This window comes from Dasypus novemcinctus, unplaced genomic scaffold, assembly GCF_030445035.2.
Source record: "Dasypus novemcinctus isolate mDasNov1 unplaced genomic scaffold, mDasNov1.1.hap2 scaffold_282, whole genome shotgun sequence".
In the NCBI taxonomy this organism is placed as follows: Eukaryota; Metazoa; Chordata; class Mammalia; order Cingulata; family Dasypodidae; genus Dasypus; species Dasypus novemcinctus.
Window position 1 is genome coordinate 12849 of NW_026688247.1, and position 27763 is coordinate 40611.

At 35.3% G+C, this 27763-nt stretch overlaps 1 protein-coding gene across 1 annotated transcript in view; it reads right to left on the reverse strand.

The window, feature by feature from the left end:
• Positions 1-639: 639 nt before the first annotated feature.
• The window catches only part of LOC131277677 (amyloid protein-binding protein 2), a 68974-nt gene continuing 41850 nt past the window's right edge, over positions 640-27763 (reverse strand). The window contains exons 5-13 of the mRNA XM_058292769.2: positions 26598-26766; positions 19777-19866; positions 17705-17772; positions 17520-17625; positions 16277-16401; positions 13475-13560; positions 11346-11536; positions 10179-10344; positions 640-5180 (exon numbers count right to left, since the gene is read on the reverse strand). Of these exons, the coding sequence (XP_058148752.1) occupies positions 4927-5180; positions 10179-10344; positions 11346-11536; positions 13475-13560; positions 16277-16401; positions 17520-17625; positions 17705-17772; positions 19777-19866; positions 26598-26766 (1255 nt within the window). The 3' untranslated portion in view covers positions 640-4926. The remainder of the gene's footprint in view (positions 5181-10178; positions 10345-11345; positions 11537-13474; positions 13561-16276; positions 16402-17519; positions 17626-17704; positions 17773-19776; positions 19867-26597; positions 26767-27763) is intronic.

The window sequence follows — 27763 nt, forward strand, 5'->3', positions numbered from 1 at the left end:
TATTGGCATGTTCAAAGTCATGGATAAATAAAAAGAAATCTTGATTTTGTTTCTGATATGTATTTTTCTTTTGTAGGAGATACTGGGGATTGAACCCAAGACCTCATGTATGCAGCACACACTCAGTCACTGAGCTTCACCCACCCCACTTCTGACTGCTGTTTTAGGAGCTTAAAGTTTATGCTGTTCATGGTGGATTTTAAAAATCTATCTAATTTGACCCTATCATTGCATGAGAAGATGAAATACAAAGAGGCTTAGAATGACCTCTCAAATTTATCTGAACCTAAATCCAGGGTTTTCTCCACTATTCCCAGCAGAACTTTATCAGGTCTTTTATTACCCCTCTTCAGTCTCTTAGGGAAAAAGAATGATGTAATCACTTCAGTAAAGATTAAAAAATCTCCTGGCATAAGTGTATTGCTTTGGTCTTTTCCGAATACTTTTGGAACACCATGCTATTGCCATGTGCCTCCTCTGCCACGTGTTTTATACTTTTCTTGAACAGTAGGACTTTTGCTCTAGTTCCAATAGTTTTTCTTACACTGTTCTCTAATAAAAAAGGTCTGCAAAGTTTAAATAATCTCAAACCCCAACCAAAAGTGATTACAACTAAATTGAAAACAGATACACTATGAATTCAGGAACACTCTATTTATTAGGTCAATAATTCATTTTTAGCAATACAAGTACAGAATATATCACATTGCTGGTTACAAACATACTTAGTATGGTTTAATGGTTACAAATAATGGTGGGCACTACAAGTCGGTGAGAATGACAGGAAAGGTCATTCTGACATACCTTAGATATTTCTATAGAAAGTACTGTGGCACTATTAATGGGGATTTTCACATAAAGAGTTGTTAATGATTGGCTTTTAATTGTTCCATTAAGACATTTTTACTTTAAGCCTATTAAACTAAAATCCCCTGTTGCTTAATGAAGTATAAAAATAGTACTGACCTGGTAATATTTGATAAAATGTAGCATTCATTCACATCATAAAAGAACTAAACTGAAAAATTTTAGTTACCATGGCAACATATCTTCCCATAATAAGAACATACAGAAATGAATAATGTTACACAAATGGTACCTGCAACAGTTATTTAGTGATCCAACACTTAACTTGTGCACCACAGACCAAGTTTTCTAAATATCCATATATATAGTAAATATTTTAAATCTTAAATTTTACTTTCGAAAAAGAATGTGCACTTCAACAATCTAAGGCCACTCATGCTACAGATACCTAGGATTGCGATTTAAGAATAGTATTATTTAATATATCCTAAAGCACACTCCTTCAGATCACCATTAGGATAAAACCAGTTTTCTGCCTAAAACATTCCTGAGATTTTGGGACAAAAGCACTATTAGTGTTCAAGCTGGAGATTAATACAGATAAAGAATTTCCTGGCAAGAATGGAGGTCCTCCAAAGCCAAGAGTGAAATGTGAATTGACTTTTAAAGCAAAAATAAACATCTAAAAAAAAAATTTGTACTTATGTAAATAAGCACTTTTCCAGTAGTAACTCTGCCATCCAGAATAGTTTGGAAGCAGTAAGGCTATGAACCCTGTGAAAAACAAAAACAACAATTGGTAGGATATAAAACTTGCTGCTCTTTCAGTGTGTAGAGTATCTGCCATTCTTTCAATGTGTAGAGTATTTGCCAAAAGTGTCAATGATGTTTTAGGCATTTGTTTACTGTTCAGCATTGTTTGTATTATAAGTAGCAGCCAACTGGCACCTTCAGTATTTATAAGATTGCAGCCTCTGTACTTAATTTTAAAAAAATTATGAACTCTTCCTAACAGTCTAGGAGCAAAGGTTTTTGTCAAATCCTTTATTTTTACAAATGAAAGCATACCTGGGTAAGGATTACTTCAAAGCTGGAGTGAATTCATTTCTAACTGAGCAGAGACACAAGATTTGATGGTAAAAAGTCTTAATGCTGTGGGCAAAGTCAGCTTTAGGGACCCATAAAGACTAAGGTTTAAGAGACCCTAATCACTCCATTAAACTGAATGCTGGAGTGACTGACCACCTGTGTGGCAAGTGTTGAGTGTTGACAGAGCTCCCTGATGCACCCAATTTGAGTAGCACCAAACTTTAGGAAAAAGACTGACCAGGAGAGAAGAAATTAAAGTCAGGGAAGAATGGGACTCAAGTCTCTTTAGCTGAACTCCAGAAAAATCTTCAAGTTGGTCTGGAATTCCTTACCATACAATCCTACCCTCTGTCAAAAGTTTGTGCAAGCTATAGGTTATTGTTGAGGTAAATTTTGTTTTCTTTGAGGTTTTGTTTTTTTTTTAACCTATAAATCATGGCAGCATTCTTCTCTAACTTTCTAAAGTATCCCTACTAGAAGGATAAATCCATCAACTAAAATTAGGGTATTATTCTTTGTTCAAACCAGAATAACAGCATAGTAAATCATATCACTAACAAACTGGTGATCTTTTTTCTCAAACTGTGTTTGCATTTAAAAGTGTATGGACTTACATTAAAGCGATAGTTGATAAGGGGAAATTGATAATAATGATGTTAAAAATAAAACAAACAAAACTGACTGCCACTTGACATTGTGACCCCGTGTCCTAAGCTTCTAAATATTTTGTTGCTTTATCACTGAGTGTCAGCTAAGTCAAGTTCAGATCAAATTAGGGAGGATGAAGCCTTAAGTCACTTGGTTGATTTTATCCTAGGAAGTGCTGTATGTGCACAAAACAAAAAAAAGTTATATATTTAAAAAAACACCAAAAAAAACTTCATATGGAAACAGAAGTTTCAAAATATTTATTAACAATTCACCATGACATTCCTATACCACAAACATACCACAGGACTCTAAATAACCAATGAAAGCAAACAAAGCCTATTCTGAAAATATCTTTGGATATATTAAATATATAGGCCCATGAGGATAGAGCTCAGTAATTTAAAAATGTTAGTCCTGGTCATACAGACTATTTGGTAATTGATAAAGAGGTGCCTCTTGGCATTAGGTAACTGGGAGGAGGACCAACTTTAACCACAGGCATGCCAATTTATTCTTTTCAGATTTTAGAAAGAAAGTAATTCAATTTAAGGAATAAACCCAGGTTTCTAAATCACAAAGCTATTATCTTAGGGTGTGGGCTTGCCTTACTTCTTTAGGTACATCCCCTAATCAAGTCCTTCCTGCAGACTTACAAGCATAGGCTCATAACTAACAAGACTGCAAATAACAGCTTTAAACAAGATTATAGTAGGGGAGTTTAAAAAAATGTTAAAACTCAAATTTATTTGAAATCTCCAGTTAATTTTTCGGTATACAATGTGGCAGATAGTTTAGATTTTTCCCCCTCCCACTAAACATGCTGCATGTTAAAAGAAAATCAAAGTTCAACACACATCCACTCACCCACAGACTACTCCAAGCTTTAGCCAGGAGCATCATCTCTGACAGCCGACCGTGAACCCCTGTAAAATAGGGGGGAAAACCCAGATTCTTAACTATAGAGGCACCAAATGGGTCACTATAATAAGAATTGAGGTAACAGCAAAAGACCTTTTAATTTCTTGGATTGCTACATGTCACAACATCTCCAATTTGAATATACCTCAACATTAAATAACCTAACTGGCTTAAAGGAAAAAAAAAAAAAAAGAAAATCAAAACCCCAATAAACAATTTTGTGAAACAGACATATCATTAGGGGATCTTTCCATTTGATTCCTAGATTTCAAATAAAACTACTTAGCTGTACATTATTATTTACCATAAAAATGAAGGATTTCCAAGACTTACTGTATTTTTTGGGCATTTGTTTTTCCATTAATCTGCACAAACTATATAGTAACCCGAAATCCACATCCACATATATGCATTATTTCATGACTCTTAGCCAATATATTTGTTAATTGCATTATTAGGGTAATATTTAAAATGAGGGGAATGGCTGCAGCAGATATTCAGAGACCTGTTAATGGCACTGTCATCTGTATACCTCGACTAAAGATACGCCATTGAAAATTTCCCAAATTGCCTAGTTTGGTATCTATTACATGGATGTAAATTTTGCATCATCACTTTTCATTATACATCTAAATGAAATCACTCTATTGATAAAAGTATATGCAAGGGCTAAAATAATATAAAGCCTCTGGTCCAAATAACCACCTTCTACATCAGGCTGGTCCTTTTTAGATACTCCTGGTCCTGTTAGCAAATGCTATCAGAACATCTTGCATTGTTGTACCAAAAACAAAAAAGTTAAAACTGCTGGTCTATCAGATCTTCTATTACTTACAATCAACACTGGTCCAGTTCAGATGAATCTGAAAGTCCTTCCCTTGTAATACAGCTCTGGAGTGGCTGTGTCCACTTCTCTGGGTAAGGTACCCAAACCTAAGTCAGGATGTCCCTGTTTTATTAGTACTTGTGTTAACTTTTCTATACTGCATATAAAGACAATCCCCATAAAATTTCTTTACAATACAGTATTGAATACCTTCACATGGAAGAATTATATGTTAAAAAGTTGTTAAAATCATCCTTACATAATAAGAATGCAACTCTTTTAAACTCTTAAATAGTTTTATTTAGGGGTTCTTTTTTTCTCTCAGGCTTTCTGAAAAATGAGTTATTTTTTAAAAGGGAAAAAAAAAAAGATTTTCTCTTGTTTGTTCTACTAGGTTGCAAAATGTGGGCCAGACTACTTATTATACATGCGGTACATGCTGAATATAACTGAATATATGCTTATTCCTACGGACACTCTGCAAGATAGGGATCACCCAAATAGGGTCTTCAATGGACTGGACCAGTGTTTCAATGCAAATTCCAGCCCCCAAAACAACATGGTTTTGATTTCACAGTATGAATTCCCTGGAATCTGGGAAAAGGTAAATTAAATTGGTTAACTGAGGTCCTTCCTCAGCAGCTCGGTCCCTCAACATTCTGAGAAATCAGGAAGGACTGCACCACTTCTTCAGTGGACTGGGGGCTGGTGTTGACATCTTCAAGAGCATCAGTGACTGAATACTGCCGATCTCGCAAACGGTTCCAGTTAGACAGAACATTGTGATATTCAAACACTTTCTCGTAATTTCCAATGGAGTTATAAAGCTTAATGAGACCTCGGTAATCATACTCTAGTCCACTGTAGCCTTCACCAAAGAGTTTCTTCCCTGAAAATAACACAAACATTTTTTTGAAAAAGAAAAGCTCAAATAATGAAATAACAAGAAGTTTCTGTAAGATGAGATACAAGTTCAATTCTTTAAGTAGGGAAGCTTGATTTTATTCCTTTGAAAAGTGCTCCCCTCCACAACCCTGTCAATTTTTCTTATCTAAAGCTGTTGTCCTCACTAGGAATTCAGAGACTGGAAGACACCTAAAAGTAAAGAATGGCAGAACCTCCAACAACAGGAACTATACATGCCCAAAGTTATTCACTGCAGCACCTTTTGTAACTATAAAATATTAGAAGCAAATGAGCATCCACAGGAGAATGAGTCAATCAACTCTGGTATGTACACTCAACAAAGTACTATGCAGTTTGGAATTAATGAGGAAGCTCTCTAAGAACAGACATGGAGTGATTTCCAGGATACTTTGTTAAGTTAAAAAAAAGGGGGAGTGGATGTGGCTTGAGCAGTTGAGCTCCCAGGTTTGGTTCCCAATGCCTCCTGAGAAAACAAAAATGAACAAGCAAAACGAATGAAAAATCAACTCAAGGAAGCCGATGTGGCTCAGTGGTTGAGCACCGGCTCCCTACATATGAGGTTGAACGTTCAATCCCCAGCTTCCTGTAACTCAAAAAAAAAAAGTATTAAGTGTGCTACCATTTGTGAAAGAAAGAAGAAAATAAGAATATATTCACATATGTGTTTACTTGTGCAAAAATATATATAGAAAGGATAAACCAGAAACTAATGAGATTGGTTATGTACAGGGAGGGGTTGGGAACTGGATAGAAGAAATTAGGGGAAATCATACTTCTCAAAGCATACATTTTGTGGAGGTCTGACTTCCGTAACCATGTTAATATTTTACATATTCAAGAAATTAATGAACAAAGATGGGGGATATTATAATATAAACATAAACAACTGACTGCTTTTAACTTATTTTTAAATTCTGCATATAAATTTAAATAATTTTTTAGATCTTATAAACATATATCGAAGATGAAATAGGCCATTTTAACAATTTTTAAGTGTGCAATTCAGTGGCATTATTAGATTTACAATGTTGTGCTATCATCACCACCATCCATTACCAAAACTTTTCCAGCATCCCGAACAGAAACTCTGTACCTAATTAAAGCAGTAACTGCCATTTCCTCCTTCCCCTAACCCCCGTTAACCTCTTATCCATCTGTATCTGTGAATTTGCCAATCTAGATATTTCATACAAGTGAAATCATATAATATTTATCTTTTTGTTTCTGGCTTATTTCACTCGGCATAACGGTTTCAAGGTTTATCCATGTATGTTGTGGCATGTATCAGAACGTCATTCCTTTTTATGGTTGAATAATATTCCTCTGTGAGTCTGTGTGTCTGTGTATGTTTGTGTAAACTACATTTTGTCTACCCATTCATCTGTTGATGGATACCTGGGATGTTCCTACCTTTTGGTTATTGTGAATAATGCTGCTATAAACACTGGTATACAAGTATTGATTCTAAATTTTGAACATAGTATTCTGAGTACATACCTCACTCAGGGTAGAGACAAAGAGAACTGTGAATAAATACTGAACTCTAGTTAGTAGTTTTATTTTGCTGTGGTATGGACTAGCAATTCTGAACCTTATGTACATTTTAGAATTGAGCAAGATAAAGATATCACAAGAAAAACTAAGTACAGACCAATAGATGCAAAAATCCTCAACAACATACTAGAAACTAATCCAACAGCACATTAAACAAATTATACACCAAGATAAGGTGGGATTTATCCCAGGTATGCAAGGGTGGTTCAACATAAGAAAATCAATGTAATATACCACATTAACAGAATGAAGAGAAAAAGCCACATTATCACTACAATTGGTGCAGAAAAGGCATTTGACAAAACAGCACCCTTTCTTTAATGGTGAAAGACTGAAAACTTTCCCTCTAAGATCAGGAATAAGACAAGGATGCCCAATGCCACCATTATTATTCAACATTGTAGGAAGGCTTAGCCAGAGCAATTAGACAAGGGAAAACAATAAAAGGCATCCAAATTGGAAAGGAAAAGGCAGATGACATGATCCCATATCATCAGCAAACGTTTCTGAAAAATCCACAACAAAGCTCTTAAAGCTAATAAATGAATCCAGCAAAGTGGTGGGGTACAAGATCAACACACAAAAATCAGTAGTGGGAAGCAGACATGGCTCAACTGATAAGAGTGTCCATCTACCATATGGAGGATCCAGGCTTTGATCCCTAGGGCCTCCTGACCTGTGTGGTAAGATGGCCCACGTGCCATGCTGCTGTACACAAGGAGTGCCGTGTCAAGCAGGGGCATCCCTGTGTAGGGGTGCCCCATGTGCAAGGAGTACGCCCCGCAAGGAGAGCTGCCCCGCGTGAAAAAAGTGGAGCCCGCCCAGGAGAGGCACCGCACACATGGAGAGCTGATACAACAAAAAAGAGACGCAGTTTCCCAGTGCTTGGATAATGCAGGTGGATGCAGAAGAATATTCAACGAATGGACACAGAGAGCAGACACAGGGGGGAAGGGGAGAGAAATAAATAAAAAATAAATCTTAAAAACAAAACAGTAGTGTTTCTATACACTAATAATGAACAATCTTAAGAAGAAAATTAATAAAAACATTCCATTTACAATAGGAACTAAAAGAATCAAATACCTAGGAATAAATCTAACCAAGGATGTGTGGGACTTGTACACAGAAAACTACAAATCAACCCTCATATTTATGGTCAACTGATTTTCAACAAGGGGGCAAAGACCATTCAATTGGTAAAGTACAGTCTCTTAAACAAATGGTGCTGGGAAAACTGAATATCCATTTGCAATATGACCTCAAGTCATATTAAAAAATCAACTCAATATGGATCAATGACCTAAATATTTAAGAGCCAAAACTATAAAAGTCCTAGGAAAAAAATGAAGGGAGGCATCTTTAGGACCTTGTGTTAGGCAAAGATTTCTCTTAGACTTTACACCCAAAGCAAAAGAAACAAAAGAAAAAATGCAAGGGTGTCCCCCGCGTGCGGGAGCCCCACGCGCAAGGAGTGCGCCCGTGAGGAAAGCCACCCAGCGTGAAAAGAAAGTGCAGCCTGCCCAGGAATGGCGCCGCCCACACTTCCCGTGCCGCTGACGACAACAGAAGCGGACAAAGAAACAAGACGCAGCAAATAGACACCAAGAACAGACAACCAGGGGAGGGGGGAAATTAAATAAATAAATAAATCTTTAAAAAAAAAAAAAAAAAAAAGATAATTGGGATTTCATAAAAATTACCAACTTTTATGTGTCAAAGGACTTTATCATGAAAGTAAAACAACAACCTACACAATAGGAGAAGCTATTTGGAAATCTTATTCAGTAAGAGTTAATTCTCAGAATATGTTAAGGAATCCTTTAACCCAACAACAAAAAGATAACCCAATTTTAAAATGGTCAAAAGAATAGACGCTTCTCCAAAGATATACAAATGGCCAAACAGCACATGAAGAGATGCTCAACTTCATTATTCATTAGGGATATGCAAATCAAAACCATAATGAGATATTATTTCGTATCCACTAAAAGGGCTACTATTAAAAAAAATGGAAAATAAAAAGTGTTGGAGACAATGTGTAGAAATAGGAACACTAATTCACTGCTGGTGAGAATGTAAAACAGTGCTGCCACTGTGGAATATGGTGTGGCAGCTCGTTAGAAAGTATAGAAATACTATGACTCAGCAATCCCACTTCTAGGTATATACTCCCAAAAATTGAAAGCCAAGGACTTGAATAAGTATTTTCACAATGATATTCACAGCAGCCTTATTCACAACTGCCAAAAATATGGAAGAAACCCAAGTGTCCATCAACAGACAAATGGATAAACAAAATGTGGTTTATTCATGCAATGGAATATTATTCAGCTATAAAAAGGAATGAATTTCTGATAACATGTGACAACATGCATGAATCTTGAAAATCAGGTTGAGTGAAATAAACCAGACGCAAAAGGAAAAATATTCATGATCAAATAACTGATATGTAATAAGTGGAATATGGAAACTCAGAGTCAGAATCTAGAATATAGGTTACTAGAAGATGGGGTAGAAGTAGGAAATCGAGAGTTAGGTCTTTAAATGTATAGAGTTTCTATTTGGGACAATGGAAAATTTTTGGTAATGGATGGTGGTGATGTAGCACAATACTGTCAATGTAATTAACAACAATGAATTATACATTTGAATGTGGTTAAAAGGAAAAATTTTACATTGTATATTACTAGAATAAAATTTTTTAAAAAATCCATTAAACTGCACAACACAGTGAACCCTAAGTTAAATCATGGGCTATAATTAATAGTACAATTATAAAAATATGCTTTTATCAATTGTAACAAATGTACCACACAAATCCAAGGTGTTAATAGCAGGGTGTTATATAGGAATCCTGCATTTAAGGCATGGTTATTCTGTAAACCCACCACTTCAATAAATAAATAAATAGGACATTATCTGGGGGTGGGGATCATCTTTAGGAAAAGCTGACATGCTGACCCAAAATCAGTTAACTAAAAAAATAAAATAAAGGGAAGTGGATTTGGCTGAACTGAAAAAGAGTGTCCGCCTACCACATGGGAGGTCCAGGGTTCAAACTCAGGGCCTCCTGGCCCGTGTGGTGAGCTGGCCCACATGCAGTGCTGATGCATGCCATGAGTGCTGTGCCATGCAGGGGTGTCACCCATGTAGGGGAGTCTCACGCGTAAGGAGTGTGCCCCGTAAAGAGAACCATCCCGTGTGAAAAAAGTGCGGGCTGCCCAGGAATGGCGCCGCACACACGGAGAGCTGACACAGCAAGATGATGCAACAAAACGAGACAAGAATATAAGTGGACACAGAAGATTACACAGCAAATAGACAGAAAGCAGACAATGGGGGGCAGGGGAATAAATTTTTTAAAAATCTAAAAAAATAAAAATAAAATATAAAGGCAACATACCTATTGCTATAGATCGCAAATAAAGTTTCTCAGCATTTTCATATTGATTCATGTCATAATTATATAAAGAAGCCAGATGTCCCACTGAAAGGGCTACTTCATAATCTTCCTGACCAAGAAGTTGCTCTTTAATCTGAATTGCTTTGATGTGCATTTCTTCAGCTTCCTAGAAAACAATTAAGCCTTATCAATCATTACATTACACTTCTTATCCAATGAGCAAAATTCTTCTAAATGCAAAGATATCTTACGGATGCCATAAGGTAATTAGTAACATATTATGTTATTTCAAAGGTTGCCTATGGGAAATATCACTGATTTTTGGAAACTATGCACATAAGCTGATAGTTATATTGTCTCATTCTAAAAGTGACAAGAGAAAATTTCTTCTAATAACTATTACCCCAGGACATGTTAACATTAAAACATTCTAATATAAAAAGTATTCTTTGAGTTAACATTTTCAAAAAACCTAAACCAAGGCTAATTGAAAGGCAGGTTGATTTTCAGATAAAATGAATGTCTTAGACAGTGATTTTTTTTTTTTTTTTTAAAAGGAATCGGGGACCAGGGATTGAACCTAGGACTTTGTATGTGGGAAGCCAGTGCTCAACCACTGAGCCACATTGGCTCCCCTGATTGGTTTTTGTGTTTGCTTGTTTTTTAGCAGGCACTGGGAACTGAACCCAGGACCTGCCAGATTCAGTTGTGGGAAGCAGACACCCAACCACTTGAGCTACATCTGCTCCCTTAGACAATAATTCTTGATCCTTTCATCTTACTACAACTCCTAAAATTGCCATTACAAATTCATAACCCAAAAACTTTTAAAGGGAACTAAAGTAAGTGAATTTTTGTTGCTATAATGAATAATAGTAACTATATCTGACCTTTATTGCATGCCTATCATGTGCCGAGCATTCTGCAAAGTGCTGTACTTAACTTAGCTAAGAGCTATGTTTGAAATCTAATAATACCAACTGTATTAGCCTTTTTGGTTTGATATATTTGTGTCTTATTTTTCCATGGTCCTGATTTTCTAATTTTATTTATATTTTGACTGTTGTTTTATACTAGCTGCTTCTGCAATTCCTTTTTCAATAAGGTAAGAATATAACGAATGTGTACTTTATTAAATAGATAAAAATGTAGTAAAAATGTTTCTACCTTAAATTTTCTCATTGACTGATAAAGTCTTCCAAGGTTTCCATAGTGTTTTGCAGTCTGTACATTAAATTCTCCAAAAGCTTTTTTAGCTAGTTGAAGTGAAGACAGGTGTAAATCATGAGCTTCTTGAAGCAGCCTCTGTTCAGTTTCCTTATTATGACAATCAATTGCAATCTCTTCTAAAATAAGCGCTGAATGAAGAAAGCAATAAAATTAGCACACTTCAAAACCAGAACTATTTATGAAAGTGATTCAGAGCACATAACTTAAAATTAAATCCTATAAATATTTATTGAATACATGTACATATGATTATGGTGTAGAACTGGTCGAGATGAAAGCATTCCACTTAAATATACTTTTGGGGGTCATTTTATTTTCACAGTTTAATAATGAATTCATTTAAGAAAAAGTGATATACATCAAATTATTTTGCAGAACTGGTTTCTATTTCATTAGATTGTTATAGTTTTGCTGATCAGAATTTGCTTTTTAAAGTAAATGGAAAGAAGGAAAAGGCAAATTTTTTAGTTATAAAATTGTTGTAAGGATCCTAAGAAGTACTATGGAAATTTTTGAAACACACACTCTGTAAAATATAACCTTTAACTTAATACAACTAAAAACTGGTTTTCTGGGAAGTGGATGTGGCTCAAGTGATTGAGCTCCTGCCTACCACAGGGGAGGTCCCAGGTTTGGTTCCCCATGCCTCCTGGAGAAGACAAGCAAGACAGCGAGCTGATGTGACAGGCAGGCACAGTGAGCTGATGCAACGAGATGACTCAACAAGGAGACACAAAGAGGAAACACAATGAGAGACACAACAAAACAGGGAGAGGAGGTGCTCAAGTCATTGAGCACCTCTCTCCCACATGGGAGGTCCCAGGTTCAGTTACGGGTGCCTCCTACGAAGAAGATGAGCAGACAGAGAGAGCACACAGCAAATGGACACAGAGAGCAGACAGCGAGCACAAACAAGGATGGAGGGGAATAAATAAAATAGATCTTAAAACACACACACACACACACACAAAAAAACCCTTAAAAAATAAAAATTAAAAAAACTGGTTTCCTCCTACTTATTTGACCAACCAAATCAGGCAAGATAGTTCAATTTCGAAATCCCATTTAAGATTTTCAAATCCCACCTAACTCTGTCAAATACACACATTCTTTTACTAGGCAATTCAATTTCTAGGAAAACGTGGCATGTGCACAAAGATAAGTAAAAGAGATTTGGGTTTATTGCAGCATTTTCAAGAAGAACAAGAGGTTGAAGATAATATAAAGGTCCAACAATAGGGGTGAACTTAAATAAATATATTGAAATGGAAAAATGTTCAGGATATAGAAAGTAAAAAAAAAAAAAAAAGCAGATTATAAAACTAAAAAAAAATTCATTTCATTATTTGAAGAAAGAAAAGTCTAAAAGGACATTCACCAAAATTTATTCTTTATTGGTAGAATTTCAGATGACTTTACTTTTTCTCTTTTTTATCTAGCTTTTAGTTTTTGACATTAATCATGTATTACTTGTGTAACTTTAAAAATGCAAACCTAGAGGGAAAAAAAAGAGACGAGCTCCAGACACTGTAAAAAATTATCACACATGCATGAAATAATCTTAAGGGTGACCCATTCATGTTCATGTTTTCAATTAAAGTGCCCTGTCGGTACTCAGAAGAAAGCTAAAATAAGAAAGAAAGAAAGTGGTATTTGGAAGAGCCTTGCATCATTAAGGGTAACCTGATATGAAGGTCAGTGTAAGAATTCTGCACAAGAAAGCTGAACAACCTGCCTTCAGTGTGCTATCCATATTACTATGAAATAATTTGCATTGTTCATCCATATCCCCTTCAAAAGAAATGAATGCTAAAGGAAGAGAAAAGAACGTAATTCTTGATTATCAATAGCAATGATAATCTGAGAGAGGTGAACAACCTTTCATATGAACCACTGGAAAATTTAATTAGAGTTGCAGGCAAACACTTTAAATAAGTGAACTGACCATCTTAGTAATATATAGATACAGTTCAACCATATGTTACTATCCCCTGATGAAACAAATACCATTATTTTATACCATATATCATCAATTTAAAAATCTGAGACTAGATTACAAAGGGTACCTTTCACCCTCTTTGAAGAAGCCAAAAGAAGATGATCTTCAGGTAGGATGTGGGTAATGATACCAATAGCTCTTTCTGCATGAAATCTGCAATACAGATAGATATAGTCTGGTAATTTCTTTTTAGTTGCAAAAGATTTAAGCATTTTCAAAATCACAACCAATTATACTGATAGAAAGTGCTTCTAAAACTACCTAGGTGGTAAAGGACCAGTTTGCTTTTTAAACAATTTTCAATATGTTGTAGTGGACTGAACTTTAGGTAAGGGGGAGAGAGAGAGAAAGATTATGGCACTTTAACCCTAGAGGGAAGATAAAGAGCAGCTTTATTCTTTCTGTTGTTCAGGCCTCTCTACTTGAGGAATTCATTCAAACTATCAACAAATCTGATCAATGTTTCCTTCAAAATTTATCCAGATTATCAATTTCTCCTAGATCTCTCACCTGAATCATTGCAATAGCTACCAGCTGCCATTTTCTACCTACAGCCTACTATTATTAGGACAGAATTATCCTTTCAAAACCTAAACTAGATTCTGTCACTCTTCTGTTCAAAACCTCTAATAGCTACTCAACTCCCTTAGAATAAACTGAAGTACTTATCATGGCCTATAAAGCTCAACATGATCTTTCAGTCTCTAACCTCCTGACTTCTTATTAGTATCTTACCATTCTTAGACCAACCTTCCCTGACCTGTCTCCAACCACACAAGCTTAGTGGTTTCCTGAACCTGAAAAGCATATTTTCACCTCAGGACCACTGCACTTGTTTTACTTTTTTTGGGATGTTCTTCTCTGATTATACACATGGCTCACTCCTCATTGAATAGTCCTTTCCAGATAAGCCCACATAAAAAATCCCTAAAAAGTCCACCATTACTCTCTAAACTCTAACCCTACTACTTTATTCTTCTTCACAGCATACGTTCTTACTTGACATGCTTAGTTATTTCTTTATGGCCTATCTCCCCAAAAAGAAAAAAAAAATTGTCTATTTTACTTGTCAGTTCCTTTCAACCATCTCCAAGCCTCCTACCCACTTCTTCCAAATAATCACTGATCTTCTCAGATGTTTCTTCCAACTCATGAATAGTTCCATCTAATCTTGTTTAATTTGTCCACTAACTTTTTAATTTCAATGACTATTTTCCAATTCTTGTTATTCATGTTTCATTTTTTATACTAGCTTTATTAAGATATAATTCACATCGCATACAGTTCACCCATTTAAGTGGTTTTTAGTATATTCAGGGTTGTGAAACCATTACTGCAATTTTAGATTATTTTCATCACCCCAAAAAGAAAGCCCATACCCATTAGGAGTCACTACCCATTCCCTCTCAACCCCTCAGTCCTTAGCAATGATCAATTTACTTTCTGTCTCTATGGATTTGCCTATTCTGAACATTTCATATAAATGGAATCATACAATACTGGTCTTTTGTGACTGGTTTCTTTTACTTTAAGCATAATGTTTTCCCAAAGTTCATCAATGTTGTTGCATGCATCAGTTGTTTAATTTCCAAATAGGCCTTTTATCTTTTTTCCCCTCTAAAATATTAGATTCCTTCTTTTAAACCAGTGTCAGCAAACTTTTTTTGTAAAGGACCAGACAGTAAATATTCTAGGCTTTGTGGGCCATATAGTCACTGCCACAACTACTCAACTCTGCTGTTGGAGCAATAGAAGTCAAATCCACATAGTACATGAATGACTGAGTGTGGCTATGTTCCAATAAAACTTTATTTCACCCACAGGCTGTAGTTTGCTTAACCTGTTTTATACTCTAATTTAATAAAGTATCAACTCAAAAGTCCTGTTAACTAAAGTTCTCAGGATTCTAATGCTGTTCATTATATCTGATGACTCTGACTCTCACTCAAGGGGTAATGTATCCTTACTTGTTTTCCAATTTCTAATTGTTGAGTTCATCCAAGGTACAGCTATCTATGGTGATTCTGCGTGGTTTGGGTTGAGGATTATTTACTCCCAAGAGGTTTCCATTTTCTTTGCAAGGTATCCCAGGAGACCTAGCCAATGAGTTTTTTAATGTTTTTCTCAATTTGGGAGCTCCTATATGCATTATCTCCAAACTCAATAGTGGTATAGGTCTGTAGTAACAAATTACCCTATAAGGCTCCTTTTTTTGGGTTCAACTCTGAGCCCAAGCTGGAATGGACATGTTTTCTTGTCTTCCCTCTGCTATCCTTTATTTGAGAGTACACCTTTGATCTTGGCTTCACGTGAGGAATTCAGTTCTAATTCACAGCCACCTGTAGGCTAGAAGCTTTGTCTCTTAAAGCCAGGATTGTTGTTCGACCAAGGTTATAGCCTTCCCAGCACCCCAGAGCAGTTATACTCAAGTTCATGTGTACTCCTTATGTACTACTGTCCATTATTGGTCTCTGGAGTTTTCGACTATCTCCCTTGCAAGCTTAGCTATACATTTAAAAACATGTTGTTACACATTTTATTCAATATTTCTAAGAGTTTTGTGTAAGAGGTTTTCAAATTAGTAAATCTGCTATGTACCCAGAAGCTACTGTATTACTCTGAGAAAAATTACTAAAGGAAATATTCAAAAGGTAAGTTATAATCTAAGTGAAGATAGGTGTCTCAAATATTAAACCACATAAAGTCTAAATGAATGGCTTATGAATTGATATGATTTTAAATGGCTTTAAGAACATTCTAGATATTCCGTTTAAGCTCATGGAAAGACAAATTTAATATGTAAGTACTATTGTATTAGGAGAAAAAAGCCAGCATTTAATCCTTCACTGAAAGGGAACAGGGAACTTACAGTGCATTGTCAAATTTCCCAGAGCTATACTGGTGAACATAAGAAGAATAAGCCAAGTCTTCATGAGCTGTTGCTACATGGATATTTTTGCCACCAAACACTGACTGCCGAATGTCAAGGGCTGCCTGAAATAATCATGAAAATATTTGATAATACTGTAAATCCTTAGAAAACATCACTTAAACAACCTAATAATTTAAACATACATTCTATATACACAATTCTGTAAATTTGGAAGCAAAAGTTCTGCTGTATTTAATTCACAACAGAACCTGAAGGTTCTCTTTTTTTGACATGTCTCACTTTCAATTTATTTTTTTTTTATTTTTTGTCTTTTTTTTAAAAATTTTTTAAATTAATAGATCACAAGGAATGTTACATTAAACCTGAAGGTTCTCTATGAGGCCTAATTTTCTGAAGATCAAGTCTGACTTAAAAGGCAATGGCTTAATATAGTAACTTGAAATAGGGTAATAAATTGAAGCATAGATGTGATTAGGAGAACCTACTTTAATGAACTGGTAAGAATATTTGTAATGATCATATTACTTATAAATAGGTATTTCTAAAATATTTGTAAGTCTTAAAATAGTTCAAGTATTTTAAATATTTATTTGGTAGTTCTGTTATTAATACCATCAGACTTTTAGCTTGTGTTTAGGTTTTTGTTAACTTTTGAATTAATGTTTTGCTCTACATTTTCTGTGAGTTCACAGTGGCTAAGGTCTATTAAACTTAAAAAAAAAAAAAAAAAGCAATGGTTTAATAAAAACCATTCACACGTCCTGGGAATCACATATTTTTCTCTGTCTCCTTTTTCAGAACTGAATTATATAATCAGATACCTTGTCTAGAATGATAGCATAGTTCACCATTTACCTGAGAATGACTAAGGTAAAGCCTAAATTGACATCTATCAGTCCTCCTTGCTGTTACAAAGGCATTTACAATGATACTTGCTAAATCAACAAGAACAAGTCATTATTTGGACAAATGAAAAACAGAAAAGTGCTGCTAAATATGGGTCCATAACCCAACAACTTGCTTCCTGGAAGAGTATCTTTAATTCCTAAAACATTAACTTTTAAGCCTCCTAGGTATTACTCAGTAAAATAATGCTATGTCCTATATGAGGGGGGATTAGAGAGACTTATTTTTAGAGTGTGGTTTAAATAATGCAAACAAATAAAGGTCACCCTGTCAATTTAGGCTGAAATAAAAAAACATGTAACCTTTAACATACCTGATAAATTGCAACAGACTGACAGATATTATCTACATTTAGTAAGTAGAATCCATAATCTAGCAGTGTATCAGAATATTTTGGGTGTTTGGATCCAAAATGATCCCTATTAAAAAAATAGAAAACTATTAGGACATAAAGTAGAAAGAGACTTTGAAACAGTATTTTTAATAACAAACACCTACCGTGCCAAATACACTGCATGTTTAATTAACTGTTCTGCCTTCTTAAATTCACGTTTTACTACACAAGCCTAAAATTAAAGCGAAAAATTGTTAAACAAGTCTCAAAACAGTTAAATAGTATGCTAAAATAAGTATAGTTTATATATTCAGGCTATAATGGTCAATAAGAAAAACACTTCTTCAAACATTCTAAAAACTTGAAAAGTCTATTATAAACATCTGTATATAGCCTGGTACAAATCATAAGCTTAAAATTTTGTCATGCCCAGTACAATACTGTTACAAGAAAGTTACCTTACAAAACTGGTATACTCCCATCCTTCCAGAGAATTAATATAAGAGTGTGTGTGTGGATAAGGTTTGCCACGTTATTTTCTAAGGTACTTATATCCCAGTTCTGGAGTGGCATGCAACAGTTTTCAGCAGTTTTTATCTAATAAAATATAATAATCTCAAGTTTTTCTATTATTTCGTAAAATATCTTGATACAAGGATGGTCAGTTTTTTTCTTTAAATTAAAGCAGTTGTAGGCTCAGGTTTAAAACAGAAAGCTCCCAAGTCCGCCCGGCCGTCAATAAATCATTTTTTCCCTCTCAAAAAATAAATAAAGCAGTTGTAGGTTTACTGAAAAATCATGCACAAAGTACAGAATTTCCATATTACCCGCCCCCTACATTTTTCCCTATTATTAACCTTTGTCTTAGTGTGGTATCATTGTTACAAAAAAAAAAAATTATAATTATACTATTAACTATACTCCATAGTTTAGAGTTCTCTCTTTTGTATTGTTCACTCTTGCATTATAGTTTTTAAAACTCTAAATATCACTTGTATATAGAAATATAAAGCTTACAAATACACTACACTATATGTCTTTATATAACATATATTCAATGTTTTGAATTCATTAAAATCATACTAATATTCCTTTTCTTGCTCTGATGGAAACCTGAATATTTACACTGTATGCCTGCTCTAAAATGACTGATTTAATTAACTTCAAAGTAATCTCGGACTCTTCTAAACCAACAATTTTGGAATCTTCCTTCTAAGTGAAATTTCTATAACTAAAACCAACTAAACTGAATTATTAAAAATTGAGAAACCCATGGGTAGAAAGAATATATTTGAAAAATACAGTAACTGCTTTAAGGCCTCAAAGAGTTAGTGTATTAATTTACAGAATAAGATAAAACTAGAGGGAAAAAAATCAAATATGGATTGTCTAGTAAGTCAAGTACAGAAAGCTATCATGTTGTGAGACTGCCATACAAACACTAGAGTATTTTATAGTAGGCTGTCCTTTAGGAGAAAAGAAATTAATCTTTAGCATAAGGAGTTCAGGTCACTATAAATATTTACAAAAAATAGAATTAAAAATAAAAATAAAAGCTCCAAGATAAAAAATTTTTTTCCAGGAAGATAAAAAATTTTTTAAATTTCCACCTATAGGAGGCTAAAGGTTGTACCACATTGCCTCCTTTGGGCATTTCACTTTAGTGATTGTCCTCTTAGCTGATAAATCATGGTATATACAAAAAAAAAAAAAAAAAAGTAAAAATACATACAGAAAAACAAACAAACAAAAAAAAGCCCTCATGTTGTGTTCATATTCTTGAATTAGTTTCTTTAACGTAGACTGATAGCAGAACAGAAAGAATACAGATACTGAACTTGATAAACAGCAGAGTTAACATTTTTTTCACTAAATGGATATATTCCAGGCAAAAGCATCATGGTCCTTAACACTAAGACAAGTAGGGCTTTTTTTTTCTTTATCATTAGTTGTAATATTTTAGACAGCTACATTGGGGATAATGTCGAATACTATTTTGATCTACTCTTCAGCTGAATTATCAAAATGAATTATTTCAAAGTTTTGTGGGTATAGAAAAATTATCTAAATTTTCCATATGAGCTAGTTTTAAAAACCAGATTTCTAAAACGCAACATAGAAATTTAGAAAATAGATCTTGTTAACACCTAACGTGCTAAACAATAGGTTAATTTAAAAAAAATTTAAAGTCTGATAAATACTGTAATTAATTTAATAATTTTAATATTATATTCACCTTAGAAGCTTGTCTTAAAACATCTACCACGACTTTGACTGGCAAGCCAGCTGTGATTTCTTTCATTGCCTCAATGCACCACTTGTATGCCTAAAAAAACAAAGATTTATAGAAGAGACAGAACTGTGATAAATAAAAATAAAATATTTTAACAAAATCAATGTGAATTTTTCCTATGAGCTGTCAAACACTTGAATAAGAGCACACACACAATATTTACACTTAAAAATCTCCCTGAGGCTGTTTTTTTGAAAGTACATTATGGAAAGCGGATGGAGCTCAAGTGACTGGACTCCTGTCTACCATATGGGAGGTTTAGGGTTTGATTTCCCAGGTTTCTTGAAGGTGAGCTGGCCCACAGAGCAAGCTGGCCCAGGTGATGAGCTGGCCTGTACAGATGAAATGGCTCATGCAGGACTGCTGGCCAGCAAAGCAAGCTGGCCTGAGTAGAAAGCTGGCACAGCAAGATGACACAACGAGGAGAGACAATAAGAGACATAGCAGACCAGGGAGCTGAGATGATGCAAGAGAACGAATACCTCTCTCCCACTCCAGAAGGTCCTAAGATCACTTCCTGGAGCAGCCTAAAGAGAAGACATGTAGACGCAGAAGAATGCACGCTAGTGGACAAAGAGCAGACAATGGGGGTGGGTGGGAGGTGGAAATAAATAAATAAATTTAAAAAGTATGTTCCTTTTTTAAATTTTATTATTTTCACTCCTAATGTCTGTATCACCCATGGAAATAGCCATATAGTCAGGAAATTAGAGGTATGTTCTTTCTTGCTCGGAAACCTTTGTATGTACTGTTCCCTCTACCTTAGACAAATTCCTCATTCCTCCAACCCCTTAAAACTCATCTAACTTGTCTTTTGGGTTTCAGGTCTAGACCATGTTTTCGGTATTTTTCTATACTTTTCTTCCCTTACTATAGCACTTATTACTTTATATTTTAATTTCCTGTTTAATTGAGGGTTTAGATTGTGCCAGCCACTGTTCATATTAAACATTTAACTGACACAACAAATCTATGAGACACATACTATTATTATGGGAAAGAGGTGTAGAGAGGTTAAGTACCAGACAGTGTACCAGCAAGGAAGAAGAGAAAATATCCTTTCTCTCACAGTGGAAGAAAGAAAGAAAGAAAAAATTAAAATAAATAATTTGGATAGTGATAACTGCAACAAACAAAAAAAGATATGAAGGGACCACAAGGAAGGGGGGACAGCTCATTAGGAAAAGTGGTTTACTTCCTACAATACCAGAAGGAGAATAAAAACAAGTACAAAAGAATAATTTAAGATCATGAGATGCCCTTAATTTGACTTCGCAAAGACTGTGAATATTTGACTTCATAAAGCGTATTTGTGAATGTCTGACTTCACAAAGAGTGTTTGTGAATGCAGGAATGTTTGGTACAGCAGAATGAGCATGTACTGTCAGGTCAGACACTGCTACATTGGAATCACACTCTTCTACTTACTTAACTACTAAGTTAGGCAAGTCACTTAAACTCTGGGCCTAAATTTCATTTATATAAGAACTTAGGAAAATTGTAAGCTTTATTAATATGTATCATAAAATTGATGCTTTTTTAAAAAAACCTAGTACATAAAAAGGTGCTCAATAAACATTTGTTCTCTTCTGCAAGCTTCCTTCTCTCCCACTCCACGAAAAGTTATAGCTATTCAACTTCTGCAAATGCAACAGGTGCAAATACTTGGTGTGGCAGTCTGAGATTATTTATGAACCCCCCAAAAAATAAGGATTATGTTTGTAAACTGTTCCTCTGGGCGTGACCCCCTTTGTTTGTATTAGATTCAACTGATGTCTTTGATTAAATTATGTTAAGAGTAGGGCTTTGAGTCGACCATGTCATCAGTGTGTAACTCAGGATTGATTCCCCATCCCCTTGGTGGGCTATATAAATGGACACTCATTCAAGAAGATACATGGAAGAAGACACAGAAGAGGAGAGAACTTGGTCATTTTGGTCCTGCCATGTGACAGAAAAGAGAAGGCTCGAACAGCTAAAGCCCTGGGAAAAGAGAAAAGCCTATGCCAGACTGTAGCTGAGCAAGAGGAAGGCTGAACCCTCACAGAGCTCAGTAACCATCTTGCTTCAACACGTGGCAACTGACTTTAGTGAGGAAAGGAACCTTGCGCTGGACTCTTCAGGGCCCTATAACTATAAGCTTCTATCCCAAATATCCTTTATAAAAGCTAACAGATTTCTGGTACTTTGCACCAGTATCCCTTTGCCCAACTAATACATTTGGTTTTCCTATGATTTGCAATTTTTTTTTTTGTTTTTGTTTTTTAAAAGATTTATTTATTTATTTGATCCTCCCCCCCCTCCCCGGGTTGTCTGTTCTCCGTGTATATTTGCTGCGTCTTGTTTCTTCGTCCGCTTCTGTTGTCATCAGCGGCACGGGAAGTGTGGGCGGTGCCATTCCTGGACAGGCTGCACTTTCTTTCGTGCTGGGCGGCTCTCCTTACGGGGCGCACTCCTTGCGTGTGGGGCTCCCCTATGCGGGGGACACCCCTGCGTGGCACGGCACTCCTTGCGCACATCAGCACTGCACATGGGCCAGCTCCACATGGGTCAAGGAGGCCGGAGGTATGAACCGCGGACCTCCCATGTGGTAAACGGATGCCCTAACCACTGGGCCAAGTCCGTTTCCCTATGATTTGCAATTTAAATAGTTCAAAGTTTCATTTAAAAAGTAGGAAAAAAAAAAACCCAACTGTGATGGTAAAGTTCATGTATCAACTTGAGTAGGTTATGGTGACCAGTTGTTTGGTCAAGCAAGCACTAGTCTGACACTAGCCCAATTGTTACTGTGAGAGTATTTCATGGATTAAAATCATCAATAAGTCAACTGCATCTATGGCTAACTCCATGTACAATTAACTAAGAAGAATGCCCTAAACAATGAGAAATCTCATCTACTCAGCTGAAGGTCTGAAAGGGAGAAGTATGATTTCGGTTGTCAGAAGGAAAAATTTTCATTTCTACTTCAGCCAGCTAGCTTCTCCTCAGCCAGCTAGCTTCTCCTGGGGAATTCATAGAAAACTTTCACCGGAGTTCCAAGCTGTGGTCTGCCCTACAGAACACAGACTTGCCCACCCCCACAAAAGTGGAGATTATTGGCTTTTTAGAGAGTAAACTGTCAGGCAGTGGTTTTTTTTTTAATCCTTAAATTTAAAAACATTTTTTACAAACATTCTCCCTTCTTCTCCCCCTCCCATGGTAACCTCTAATTTACTTTCTACCTCTGATAATCTGCTATTTCTAGTCATCCCTTTTAAGTAATACACAATTTTTGTCCTTATGTGTGTTGCTTATTTCACTGAGAATAGTGTTTTCAGAGTTTTTTCATGTTAAAGGTTTCATAACTTCAGTTTTCCTTGTGGCCAAGTAATGTTTCACTGTTTGTATGTACATTTTGTCGGTCCATTCGTTTGTTGATGGACACTTGGGTTGTTTCCAGCTTCTGGCTATTGTGAATAATACTGCTGTAAATACTGGTGTACAACTAGAAAAGAAAAGATGTAGCTATTTAGAAGCAATTTTGATTCATTAATGAAAACAACTTACTCCAACTCAAATTTAGACCAAAAAATAAGCTTTGCGCTTGTAAGACACTAAATAAGCTGATTTTGTTCAAAAGTGACAAAGTAAAATCTTTAGAATCATGGTAGACTGTAATATTGTTTTAAAGTATATACTCAGTCCTTCCTTGGGGAAGGATATACTTCCCTCTACTTTAAAGACAAGAATGGCTATGTGTCTACTTTTGGCCAGTTAAATATGATCAGAAGTGAAACGTGCAATTTCTGGGAGAAAGGTCTAAAAGCCAACAGTAGCTCTCCATTTTAAAGAAAAAAAAAAAAGATGTTTTTATCTCTGCTCCCAGGGTGGCAATGTTCCAGAGAGAGACTGCTCTATTACTACAAGGCTTCATCAAAGTACACACATAATGTAAAACATAGCCACAGCCATGCCAAGCTGGGGATGAAGCATGAGGTTCATGGCTATTTTGGGACTGATGTTACTTTAGCATAATCTAGCCTATCTTAACGAAAGAAGATAATGATAATGCACCAAACTACATCCTCATGGTGTATACTTTTCTGTAATTATTAATGAGAAGTTTCTTTATTTTTAAAAGAATAAAACTATCAAAATTATCTAAGAATTCTATAGATTTAAACACTGCTACAAGGGACCAATGTGTTAAGAGTTGCAAAGATCATGAATGAGGCATAGTACAGCCCCCAGCCCTCCAAACCAAATGTAGAAAGAAAATAACCACAAATTAGAATTGTAACCGTTACCAAAAGAAAGAAAGTGGTAATTGTTAAGTAAAAGACTCTCTTAACTAGCTTGGTGGGTCTGGAAATAGGAAGATGGGCCTGGAAATGAACACAGGAATAAAGAATATCAAGATATGAATAGCTTTATGTAACAGAGAGAAGAGTATGGAGTTACAAAAGGCAATATGGCAAATAAGGGATGAAAAAAAAAACCAAACAAATGAAGAAAGAGGAACCAGAAATGGCTAATATAAGTTCTTATGCAGAGACAGAAAAAAATGATGGGGGCACTGGAAGAACTTTTAATAAGAAACATAATACTAACATTTTCTAAGATGTTTAACCTCACTATCATTTTCAACATTCTGTTATCCATGCAAAGGCCTTCAGTGAATGGGGCTGTTTATTTTTGGTATATGAAAAACACAGAAAGTGACAAAGTAGGGAGTGGCTGTAGCTCAACTGGTTGAGCAATTGTAGCTCAAGTGGTTTGATTCCTGGTATCGCCTACAAACAAAACAAATAAAACAAATGAAAATACCAACTCTCACTGGGGACAGATGTAGCTCAGTGGATGAGTACCTGCTTCCCACATACGAGGACCTGGGTTCAATCCCTGGTACCGCCCCCCTAAAAGAAGTCACAAAGTCCTATATCTTTCAGTAGATAAACAGCAAACAGTCATTACACACAGAAGCAGAAAAATAATCCATCAATAGAACGAATTCAGCAGACATAGGAACTGAACATCAAAAATAACCCCAGGAGGGGAGGAGGTATAGCTCAGTGGTTGATGCCTGCTTCCCATGTACAAGGTCTCATGTTCAATCCCTGGTACCTCCTTAAAAAAAAAATAACCACAGGAGATGCTCAACATCATTAGTCACTAGGACAATGCAAAAATTCAAAATCAATGAGATATCACTTAGTGCCCACCAGAAAGGCTATAATTTAAAAAACAGAAAATAAGTGTTGGTCCTCACCAACACTATGGAGAAATAGGAAGCCTTGTGCATTGTTGGTGGGAATGTACAATGGTGCAGCCACTGTGGAAAACAGTTCGGCAATTCCTCAGCAAGTGAAGTACAGAATTACCATACCACCCAACAATCCCACTTCTAGGTATACAGCAAAAAGAATTGAAAGCAGGGAGCTGAATAGATATTGTATACCAAAGCCCACAGCATTATTATTTACAATAGCCAAAAGGTAAAAGTCACATAAGTTATCTATCATCAGATGAATGAATAAAATGTGTACATCCATACAATGTAATATTAATCAGCCATATAAAGGAAGTTCTGATATATGCTATAACATTAATGAACCTTGAAGGCATCATGTTGATGAAAGAAGCCAGAAACCAAGGAACACATATTGTATGAGCTCACTTATATGAAATAACTAGAATATGCAAATTCATATTTAGAAAGTAGACTATAGGGTACCAGGAGTGTAGGTAGACATGGGGGAATGGGGAATTAATGTTTAACAAGTACAGAGTTTGTTTGGGGTAATAGAAAAGTTTTAGTAATGGGATGGTGGGGATAGTAATAAAACACTGTGAACTGCAGTTACCACCACTGAATTGTATACTTAAAGAAGTTAACATGGGAAATGGTATGTTGTACATAAGTGACCACAATAACAAAACAAAACACAAGAACATACACAAACTTCCTGAGAAACTACAGACAAATGACAAGGGTTTTAAATTTGTACATGTGAGTTAGGTAAATTCTTACATACATATTAAAAGCAGGATGACCCTAGCATCTAAGTTCCATAAATACCATCTTATAAATATTCTAGAATTTTCTGGTTTCACTTCTAATTGCTATTTTCCTTTAATATGGAATGTGTGTGTATATGCAGATAGATCAAAAATCAAGATAGGCATAATGTTAAAATATGAAAGCTAAATGACAGCTTTCTGATAGCATGGAATAATTATGCAATTCTTGCATAAATAAAAGCAATCCAAGCAAAGAAGTGAAGCATCCATAAATCACTTCTCAACTACGTTTTTAATAGCAATGAAGCATTAATTTAATAGTACAAAGTCAGAAATGAAGCTTTTTTTTCATAAGGCAGTGAAAGGAACAAAGCAATGCAACAAGGCATAAATAAAAATTTAGCTTCACACTGAAATGAATGCTTTCAAGTTATGAGATTTCACTCAGAGCTACCTGTCATAAAAAGCATCTATTAAAAGGTTCATTTAACACAGCACACCCATCAAAACAATAGGTAGAGACCCATTTGGTGACGTTAAACAACAAAAAAGGCCCTAAGTCTTATACGTGTATGTTCAAAACCAATCTCACATAATTTTTTTTTTGCCTAATTTTAAATATTCCATTACAAATGTGTACTGTTTTAAGTAAACCTAATGTGTGAAAATCTAACATCCATAAGACAAATAAGAGATGATTATTTGATTTGTTCTTTTTTAGAAGTACTTACTGGTCATAAGGAAAAGCACTTCAAAACACTCACCTCATCATAGTGACTTTTTGCAAACAGTAATGCACACAGTTCTCCATAGAGTGCAGCTTTGTTTGCTTGCTGGCCATGTTTTGACAGTTTATCCATATATGTCTGAGCTAACTTGAATGTTTCTTCACCCAAATGATATTTGCAGTTTCCATTTCGCACATGAAGCAACCTGCAAAAATACAAATAACATTCCTCTATTTTTGATATTTCCAACATGTGGACCTGATAACTTTTACAGATCACTATGCAGTACCCAAAAGAGTTAAGGTAACCAGATGCAAGAAATGAGGCATATTGGAATACAACTGTCTGGCCTAAACTGGTGTTATTAAATGACAAAGGACTATATGCTCTTCCTAGAGAGTTTCCCATAATTAATCTCATGTAACTTTGATTCTTTATCCTCTTCTAAATACAAAGAAAAAAAAAAAAAAACTAACATGACATCCTATTTTTCATTAATATATGTTCGGATTTATTCTGTTTGGAAAACATTGTGCTTCTTGGATATACATACTTATATCTTTCATAAGCACTGGGAAATTTTCAGTAATTATTTTCTCAAATATTCTTTCTTTGCCTTTTCCCTTCTCTTCTCTTTCTGTAAGACCCATGACACATATTTTCTCTCTGTTCTTCTGTCTTTTCAATTTCAGCTACTCTGTCTTCTACTCTTTTTTGCAATATATCTGTACAATGCGTGGTCAGTTACTATTCATTTCATTCTCCTTTTTTTGCCTCATTTTTGTTTATCTTTCCAGGGAGGTAAGTTCACTTAAAACAGAGGTAGTATCAGCTCTTACTTTTCTAACCTTTATCCTTTACAGTGGAAAATACACAGCACTCCACAAACTGTACAACCATGCGGACTATAACTAATGAAAGGCAATAGTAAAATGCTCTAGGTCAGATTGGATTCTAGATATTAACAGACTGTACATCCACCCAAGCTACAGAACAGGATTACAACTAGACATATATTTATGTATGTATTATAGTAACACTGGCTAGAACACTATGTTCATGTATCAGGTCAACAAGATGTTCTAAAGATGCTCAAACCTGAGGGGAAACAAAGGTATAAAAGTCACTTAAAAAAAAAAATTGAGGGAATGTGGCTCAACTGACAGAGTATCCGCCTACCACATGGGAGGTCTACGGTTCAA